General features: G+C 35.3%; 1 protein-coding gene across 1 annotated transcript; it reads left to right on the top strand.

Annotated features, from left to right (window-relative positions):
* The first annotated feature begins 351 nt into the window (after nt 1–351).
* LOC134530514 (acyl carrier protein, mitochondrial) lies at nt 352–8,982 on the top strand. The gene is made up of 5 exons (XM_063365395.1): nt 352–537; nt 642–764; nt 796–909; nt 996–1,083; nt 8,581–8,982. Exons 1-5 carry the CDS (start codon nt 385–387, stop codon nt 8,670–8,672), a joined length of 570 nt encoding a protein of 189 aa, XP_063221465.1. The 5' UTR covers nt 352–384; the 3' UTR covers nt 8,673–8,982.
* The last annotated feature ends 1,530 nt before the right edge of the window (nt 8,983–10,512 follow it).

Below are 10,512 nucleotides of genomic sequence, written 5' to 3'. Positions count from 1 at the left end.
CTGCATTTGGTCGACGGACCTCAACTACCAAGATAAGTAGTCTTTAGTTCCTGACAGTTATCCTTACACTCTTCCTGTTAAACAGTGTGACCTGCCCATCGCTCGTTGCTCAATCATTACCCTTAATTAGGATTGAAAGTGCTTTTTGAAGACCAGGTTGTGTTAGCTCATCTTTACGCAGTTCACTACAGCTTCGTCGACCTTGTGTACATACATTTATTGCTGATTGTGGGCGGAAGCCAATAACCATTCAACCAATTTTAAAACAAAAACATTTTGGAACGCTTACTATTTGGCTAGTCAGAATCTCTGGGTTTATATATTATAGGGGATGTGTTGTCTTGTCTTTGCCACATTTTCTTTCTGCAATTTTCGGTAACAAAAATGGCTGGAATCGCTGGCAGTGTGCGGTGTGCGTTTGTTAGAAGTTCTTGCCTTTTACGAAATGTAATTCCAAAAATTTCAGTAGCTGGTGTACAGAACATGCACTTGGATACAAAAAAACTGAAACAGTCTCATATACTTAATGTGAATCAGGTACGTTTCTTAGGTGCAAAGTCCTTTTGTTTTCATTGAGTGCTCGTGAGGCAATTTAAAAAGCTGTATATATTTTGAATCGGATTTTTTATTTTACCCCACAGAACATAGGGTCATGGCAGACGCTTGTGGCCCGACATTTCGCAGATGCAAAACCTACTTTGGATACCATCCGAGAAAGGGTCCTAAATGTTTGCAAGGCGTATGACAAAGTAACAGCAGATAAGGTACTGATTTTACTTTTTTTTGTATTTTCAGACGATGCTCGCTTCTATAAGATTTTACAGTTCAAAGGATCCCCTGACACTTGAATTTATTCGTGACAGGGTGCTTTTGGTCCTAAAACTTTACGATAAGGTTGACCCATCAAAGGTATGGTATCTCTAAATTTAGTTTATGCAAACCTTTAAATATGTGTTTGATAAATTTTATTCTAACAATTCTATTTTTTATTTCAGCTCGCATTAGAATCACATTTTATCAATGATCTTGGTTTGGATTCGTTAGACCATGTTGAGGTCATAATGGCAATGGAAGATGAATTTGGTAAGTTTTATTCATTCTTTTACTTTTATTAAAATAATATAAATTGGGAAAATAATACTGGGGTGTTTTTCAGTACTACCTTTTACTTTTAAAATCGCATTTGTAAATTCTTACTGGTTTCAGACAAATTACCGTTTATAGATTGTGTTAACAATGCGGCCGCCGCCATTGTGCTTTAGCGTAGCAACTTGGGAAACCTAAGATTCACACCATTCCATTCCGAGGCCTGAACTGTTCCAAATTTCACCACTCACTCATGCACCTTCAGTAGCATATAATTGGATAATATAAAACTAAACAACCATTAAAATTAATTCACATTATTTTTAATGTCCGCTTAGTTTGAAAGTATTTATAATGTAACTAACCTGACCAAACAAACGGGAACAAAAGATGAACAGTAGGAACTCACGTCATTTTTTTTTTTTTACTTATTACTTGCGCGACAATATCCAAATAACAAATAAAACATTGAAATTTGAAACGTTAAAAATTAACCTAAATTAGAGGCCATTAGTAGAAAATTTTGTAGTCGTTCACCTACGTTGCGAAAAAAAAAAATTCATACTTGTAAACATGAAACGATGAATGCTGCATGAATGCACAGATACTGTGATGAAAATTAAAAAAATTTGATATCTTCTAAAGTATTTGGAATTTCTTATCTCTGCGGGGTTTAATGAAGAGCATAGAATAAAAGTATTTTCGGAAATTTAAAAATTTTTTTTAACAAATATCGCCCGACTATGAACATTAAAAAATTCTATATCTCCTAAAGTATTTGAAATTTCTTATCTCCGTTGGGTTTAATGAAAAGAGGAAGTGAAAGAGCATATAATAAAAGTATTTTAAGATTTTTAAAAATTTTTTTTTTTTCCAAATACCGCTACTCTACATATTTACTAATGTCCAGGCTACATTTTAATGCAACGTTTTCGTGAAACATTGTTTTGGAACGATTTCTGACGCTAAACCGTTGCGGACGGTGCAGAGAACTTGATGGGCAGCGGGCTCCACGTGGCGGCGTGCAGCTGAGGTTTCACCCTGCCATGCTGCAGGGATAGGCGGGTTACGGCGGTAGGGACCTGCCTGTGCTTGACGCCAATCCGACTTGGGCAGAGGGCAACGCAACAGGGTTTGTGGTTGTCTGGCCATCTTCGCAAAAAAATGGTGTTCTTTTAAGTAGATAATATTTTAATTACTTGTGTAAATCAGTATTGTTAAACAGTGTTACAAGTATTGGTAAATATGTAGAGTAGCGGTATTTGCGAGAAAAAAAATGTTAAAAATCAGAAAATACTTTTATTATATGGTCTTTAACTTTCTCTTTTCATTAAACCCGGCAGAGATAAGAAATTCCAAATACTTTAGGAGATATTGAATTTTTTAATTTTCATTACAATACCTGCATGCGGCATTGACCATTGTTTGTTTACGTATATGAATTTTTTTTTTCTTGCGGCTTTCACCATTGTTTACCCGCCTCTAACTTAGGTGAGTTTTTAACGTTTCAAATTTTAATGTTTTATTTGTTATTTGGATATTGTTGCGCAAGTAATAAGTAAAAAAAATTACGTGAGTTCCTACTGTTCATCCTTTGTCCCGGTTTGTTAGGGGTCAGGACAGTTAAATTATAAATACTTTAAAACTAAACAACCATTAATATTAATTTACATTATTTTTAATGTCCGCTTCGTTTGAAAGTATTTATAATGTAACTGACCTGACCTAATCGACCATTTTAATTAATTAGGCATTCACGAACACACGGCAAAATAAAAAAATGGCAACTGTCAATTGATTGCACAGGTCTTCTATTGCAAAATAAGAACGGTATATCTCCTAAAGTATTTGGAATTTCTTATCTCCGCTGGGTTTAATGAAAAGAGGAAGTTAAAGAGCATATAATAAAAGTATTTTCGGATTTTTAACATTTTTTTTCCGCAAATACAGCTACACTACATATTTACCCAAGTATTGTTTTAGCTGTGTATCTAACTATTTTTTGCTGGTATAATGCTTTTCATGCTTTAGTTTGACTGGGTAATTATTTGTCATGTATTATTATTTGATTAACTAAATCACACTGAAGCAACAAACCACGGTCGGATTACCATTTTTGTGCTGGGTGGATCTTTTAAGGTTTCACAATGTTATTAGTAATGAACAGAAACAAGGTGTGATTCCGTCTGAAATATAATTACCCCATACTGAGTAAACTTATAACAGATACAAGAGCATATTAACGTACAATATTAATTACATTCTTAAACAGCTCTCAGGTATATTCAGAAAGAAAGAAAAAAAATTTGTGGGTCGATCCTACATTCAATTATAAAAAGTTTCATTTACTAAAAATACTTAAACCAATAAAAAATTACAAATATGTTTAAACTATCCCAGTATATATACTTAAAGTCCAGAAATTATGTTTATCTAATGAACTGCATCTGACGATGTAATTTAAAGAAAGTTCAGAAAAGGGTCAAAAGATACAGAAGCACCGGAGGTCGGGGCTTCGTTTCCCGCAGATCACGCGGGAACATGATGGCAGGGCGCTTGTATCCTGTTGAAGGGAGATGAAAATGCCAATTTGGCGTCCGGCTCTCGGTTCCTGTCTGGAACAGTCCGAATCAAAATTGATCAGAACTTGTACACAGACAGTATACGGGGCAGAAAATGCCCGGAAAAGTTAAGGGGAGGTTGAGGAAAGTCGCGGATCGTCACTCACCAGACAGGGAAGTTGGCTGCTATTTACCGATGCGTTGCCAGCCAGGAACTGGATCCCGCGAATACGCGGCTGGGCGCGGTCGTTTTCATCATTTTAAAAGAAATAATTTAAAAGAAAAATAACTATTACACTTTGTACTAAGCAGACGGACTAAACAACTTGAAAAAGATTATAGGGATAGCATCCCTTATTTAGGCGACTACATAGTCGGTTGCGGCCGGATGGAAGTCTTGTAGTGTCTCGTTGACTCACCGATAATCGCAAAATGGTCCGTCTGCGGTCGCGACGCGAAGTGTCTCTCGAAGAACCGCGTCTCGTAATTAAAAGTAACTGTTCTATCAAAAGTGGTGGTGGTGGTGTTGGGGGGGGGGGGGGCGGCCTGGTAGTCCGGACCGAAAAGTTCCGAAGTTCCCCGAGTGGGCGTCATAAAAAAACTCTGACTGATGTCTCGAAGTTGGTAGCACTGGCCGACCTTAGCGCTACCTGTTGAGGGGTGTCTGAAATAAAAAAGAATCGACTCGCCCAAGGTGTCTGCTTTAACAAGGGAATAAAGGGGCAGTCAGGTGCTACACTCTGGCGGCCAAGATAATAAGTTACTGTTTCTGCCGCTAGATGTCGTGGGGTAGTCCATCTTGGCACACACATTTTTTATGCGAGGCGTCCTTGGAGACGGTCGCTGTCTGCTGGGGTTTATGACCGGTCATTGGTCTTAGGCGAATTCTTAGAACTGAAAGGGGGGGGGGGGGGGGGGGCAGAAAACGCAACGACGCTGGGAACTAGCGTCCATGACGTGACTCCAGGGTAGTGAACCTAATACGTATTCGTGACGGTAAAGGCTATGGTCAGCTCGTCTCTGAGAAATGGTAACAACTCGTCCAGAGCTGCTGTATGCAGTTTTAGTCATGAAGTTGAAGTAACGTTACAGGCCTGGGACGTGCCTGTAAGCGAGGGAAATTTTAAGCGAGCTGCCAACAAAGTATTAGATCTGCAAAAGATCCTATAGGTCTCTGGGAAAGGTGCTTCAGACTACTGGCACAAAGTTTAACTAAGGGGAGTACACCAGCCTAACAAAGAGTAAATCACCCTTTAGTAACCAAATTATAAAGAAAAATAAAATTTCCAAAAATAATTTAAAATTATAATAAAAATTAAAAAAAAAAAGTGTCGAAATACCAAATTTCCGGCACAACACTCCGTATTATAATTATGAGCCCACGAGCATGTAAATATGTTGAGTCGAACTAAGTAAGCTAGTTTAAACATTTTTAAACAAATCTCATGCGTAGAATATTAATTGTTTTTATTTTCACTTTGTGGCAATATAGTTATAATGTAAAGAATGAATTTCTGTGAGGAAGGTCCTTGTCGTATAATTTTCAAATTGCGAAGCGGTGGATATTTTACCCATTGTTTATTTATTCAACGGCAAACATTATCAATGCCTTTGAATACATTGCAATATGTCGAAGTATCCCATTGGCAAAATCTGTTGTACAATAACTCAATGATAAGGTGATATTTGCAGAACAACAAAATCAGTCTAGAAAAATGTTTGATCACATTTAATCTATACATAATATAAAATTAAATTAAATTAAAAACTAATTATAATCAATCCTAGGTTTGATACGTACTAAAAAATTTTCTTAATGATTTTAGTATTTCACCATTGAGTAATATTTATTTTTGATAAATCAATATTGTTTGATCAATAATTATTGATATCCTGACCTGTGTTTTTGAAGTGAGTAATAATTTTGTTAATTCATGCTTATTTATAAAAATGGTCTTCTTTCTCTCTCTTTCTCTCACTGCCGTTTTACCCCTTATGATATACTTATGAGTCGAAGTTTAAATTGCAAAAGAACTTTCACTTCTATCATGTGTAATGCGTTAAACGCGCTTCTTTTTTAGTTTTAATAAAAGGGGCAGCAGCCGTTATTGCCCCAACCCCTTCCCCGATACATCTTCGCTACTTCTTACGCTACTTTGAAATATTTTATGCTTCAGTCTTTATAATCATTGATTTTATAATTATTTGAATATAGGCTGTTCTACTGTCTTTGCTTTATAAACTTAATATACATATATATATATATATTTATTTATTTATTTAATTTTTCATTATATGGTTTTCCTTACCTCCCAAATACCTCTAACCAAATCCTCAATGTGTCGATTTTAGATAAACAGAGAGAAAGAACTGAGAGAAAAAAAACTGAACGTGCATAAACGTGGTCTTGAATGAATTGTTGTGAATCTTATGATTCCTGTGTGGGTCTCAGTGTGTATGTTATGGTATACTTTTGTCAATAGAGGTATTAATTAGTAATAAAAATAGTTAATATTAAGTACTATCATACTTCACACAAGTCGGCACTCCGTGCCCCCATGCTGTTCAAAAACATCTCTTTCAAGGTTTGATGCTTGGGCACAGTAGAAACTAGCAATTTTTTTTAATTTTTATAAAATTTTATTTACTTTCTATTGTCACAAAATCCAAATCCAAAATTTAAACGTTCTTATATATGGAGAATCACAGGGGATCGGCAATGCAATTAAATAATGTCAGCGGCCACATCAATGCCCATGTATTGTGATGTAACCCATTAACAGTAATATCTCAAACCATCAGTTTTGTTTTCTGGGTTTAAAATTAATTCTTAGGTATTAAAATTTTTTTTACCAGATAGCTAAAAATGACATGCTTGTCTGGAAATTAGTAATGATTTATAATTGGGTGAGATAAACATCATCCAGGGCTATGCCTAGTATAGCATGATGCATCACCATCTCTCTCGTTAGCCATAATCTCCCCTTCTTTATTTACGTGTGTGTGTGTGTGTGGTGTGCAACGTGACGTGTGTGTATGCGTTTGAATAGTGCGTCACCAGCCCAAGAAAGGGTGGGAGTGAGTTCCTTTAGAATCAGTTCAGCGTGAAAATTTGTTTTGTTTATTCCCCAAAAGTTACATTCTTTTCAGGTACACTCATCTGCCTTTTATTAAATAACTTGTAATAATTCCATTATCTCCAGAACACACTCTTGGGCGGCATTCAGTATTTTAAACGGTATCATTATGAATACAGTAATAAATTGTGAAGAGTTGTTTAACATAACTTTATTTGTTTAAATATGTGAACAATTTTTATGTACAAGTTTCCTAACTCAAGCAGTGGGGAGGCTGTAAGAGTCCTGGTCAGTGGCAGTTTTATTATATCCGGCCCATTGTGAAGCCATGACCGCCCGAGGTATGAAAAGTTCGCACCCTGGGGACCTCATTGCTTTCCATCATTGACAGTTCACTTCTCTTTATTAATTTAATGTTCTAAATCGCTTCATTATTTATCTCTTGTGCCTGCCTTGGGAGGTAGACTGCTTAGCTAATAATTTTTAACCCTGTAGTGGGATGTTGAACTAAACATGAGCAACTTGGCCACAAGGGTGACCAACAGCATCTTATGCAGATTTGTTCTGCGAGGCATATTAATTATCGTAGCAAATGTGCCATTCTTTATCACTTGTCGACAACTTCTGGTATTATGCGTGTGGGATGCCTTCAAGAGCTCACTCTTCTCGTAAGCATGTCCGATGCTCAGAGCGGACCAGGTCGGGAAGGATTGACAGTATGGCAGTTAGAGTTTATTTCCGCACGTGGGCAACGTTACGACCCGGTTAAGGAGTCCCCACCGGATCTGTGTGCCCAATAAACACATGATGGTGCCCAGGCACAAACTATCAACGTACAGTTAAGGACGTGTAAAGCCCTACATCATCAAGGTATTTGAATAACAATATTTAATGGTGGAATATCATAAAAATTCATATTGTAACAACTGTAGAAAACCTCTAACAATGGCAAAATTAATTCAAATAGTTAAGTACTGTATCTAAATGAACATCCAACATGTTTGGGGTTGCCAAATTTAATGTTATAATTAATTTAAAATGGTAAATTATAAAAAGGCATGTGTGCAAAAAATAGTTGTATATACATACAACTATCTGATCTCAAAACAGAAGAATGAAATGTGGTGTGTGCTCTGCTTGTATGTTAAGGGATTTACTGTTCAGCATTAAATTATAAAATCCAAAAATCTATAATAAATATACCTACATATGCTTCAAAGGATCTTTTGACAAATTTTTAGACACACAAATTAAATTATGTTTTAATTAAATAAATTAGAAACTAACTAAATATGACTTCTATTTAGGTAGGTATGTTTTCATTGAATTGATTGTATTCAATTTAATTTATAATGATTTTAGTTACTGGATTTAATCTGTGTATACTATATTTGAGAATAATAGCCTATTATTTTGGCTTTTCATGTTTTGCAGTAATTATAAGAATTCATTTCTAGGAAATTGAAGTGAGTCCAAATAACTGTAGAATGTGTGAATGTGTAAAAAAAAATCCTCAACTGAAATTTATACTTAGTTTTGGCCAAGTTTTAGATATAGTTAATGTTTGGTGTCCGTATAAAATTAGGAGTGCATATACAGCTGTGAAATTTCTGCAGCAATGTTTAAGACTTCTCACACTAGTGAGTTGGAAAAATACTACCTGTATAGCTAAATATATACTAGAAGCTAAGAAATGAAATGTGTGTGTTTACTAAAATGAAAATGATAAAATTTAAATTTGTTTGAGCTATTATTATTCAGATGTTTTAGAAATTCATGCAAAATAATTGTTAAATATATGTATGACAGAATTATTTATTTTTTGTAATGATTTTGAGTATGTTTTATTTTTTTAGGGTTTGAAATCCCAGATGTTGATGCAGAGAAACTGTTACGGCCCGCAGATATTGTGCGGTACGTTGCGGACAAGGAGGACATCTACGAGTGATAAGTGTCCCGCCAGTAGACTGTGTACCAGATACTGTATTGTAGTTTGAGGACAAATTGCCTTGGTCTCGGAGTGTTTATCACACAACTCCAGTGAAGTGTTGCTTTTATTTGCAGCTCATTTTGAAGTTTGTTTATGATCACACTCTTAGCAGGTTACATTTAAAAAAAAAGAAATGTGATTTTTTTTTTCATTTCAATTGTTACACAACATGTTTCGTGAGATAAAAAAGCATGAAATATGTGAAAGATAAAAAAAGAATAGGCGAGCTTGTGAATTTGTTCTGTTACAAATAAACATTTTTTTTGAATGGGCTGATCATTTTTTGTGCCATGCATTTGTTTCTTGTAGGAACCTAGTATCCATGGGTATATCCTAGTATCCATTTGTTTCTTGTATGAGCCTAGTATCTATAGGTGGTTTGCAGTTTTGAAAGAGGAGGGGAGAATAGTTTTTTTTAAATTTTAATTTTATAAGTTTGAAAGACCATGAAATGCAATAGAATGTGCGCACAATGCTGGACAATGAATACAGTGACAGTGAAGGTTTGCATAGAAAAAATGTACTTGAACTCTTGGTCCCGCTGCTTGCTGGAATATCAGGCTTGAAAAATTACATTAACAAAAATTACAATAAACTACAAGTGAATAGAAACGACTGGTTTTATTTAAGAGCAGACATAGAAGCATGGGTACTCTTTTCTTGGAGAGTAAGCAAATGTCCACTGCATGATCTAACCACAGTAAAACCTCCATTAACGAATATTCTATTTAACGAAAAACCCCATGCAACGAAATAAAATTTTGGTCCCGCTGAACCTCCATAAGATCAATGCTGTTTTAACCTCTAAATACCGAATTTTATTTGTTTCGAAATAGTGAAATTCCCTTTACAACGAACTGCCGCTTATGAAAAACGCGCAAAAATAAACATCTCCTACAAGACATCCACTAAGTTTTTGCATTCACTACTTAAAAATACGTGTGTATAACCTTAAAATAATATGCACCATCGCGGGAGACAATAAATAAACAAAGCATCATGGATAACACACGTCGTGTATACATGCCACACTTTGTTCAAAATGGCGGGTACATTTAGCGCTAGTGGCGGAAACCTCCCGTACCATCGCTGTGGCAAGACGAACAAATAGTATATTTTGCGTTTCTATGGTTAAAGATGCGCACACACAAATATGTTTAACTATGGTGTAGTACAATTTCCGTTTTTTTCAGTTTTCACTGTTGTTTATTTATTTCCACACGTACTTACGGGAATCAACACATTACTACTGTAAAATGAATTCTAATCCTAAAAAGCGGCGACAGATTGACATTAAAATAAAATTAGAAATTTTAAATGCAGTTGATGAAGTTGTAAAAAAAAAGTGATATAGCTAAACGTTTCGACATCCCGGCGTCTACACTTTCGACCATATTATCAAACCGGGAACAGATCGTAAACAACGCTTCTCTTTCAGGAACAAATCGAAAACGTGTGAAAGTATGTAAAAATGATGATTTGGACAAGATAGTGATTCATTTCGACCTTATTTAACATGCCATTAAACAAGTGTATTCTATGTACTTTTTCATGTTTAATTCCTCATATCGTATTAAACGGTCAGAAAGACAGTTCTAGCCATTTATGTGAAGCTTTATGATGACTAGAAATATATAGTGCGAAACCTCCATTTAACAAACCCCTTTACAACAAACACAACAAATTTTGGTCCCTTGAGATTTGTTAAATAGAGGTTTCACTGCATTAACATGTACATTTATGTGAAAAGCTATGTGGTCCACTTAGAAATAGCTTTTAGACAATAACTCTTGATGGA

This window comes from Bacillus rossius, chromosome 3 (assembly GCF_032445375.1).
Source record: "Bacillus rossius redtenbacheri isolate Brsri chromosome 3, Brsri_v3, whole genome shotgun sequence".
Lineage (NCBI taxonomy): Eukaryota > Metazoa > Arthropoda > Insecta > Phasmatodea > Bacillidae > Bacillus > Bacillus rossius.
The sequence above is the reverse complement of the archived record's forward strand: the minus strand, read 5'-3'. Positions and strand labels throughout refer to the sequence as shown.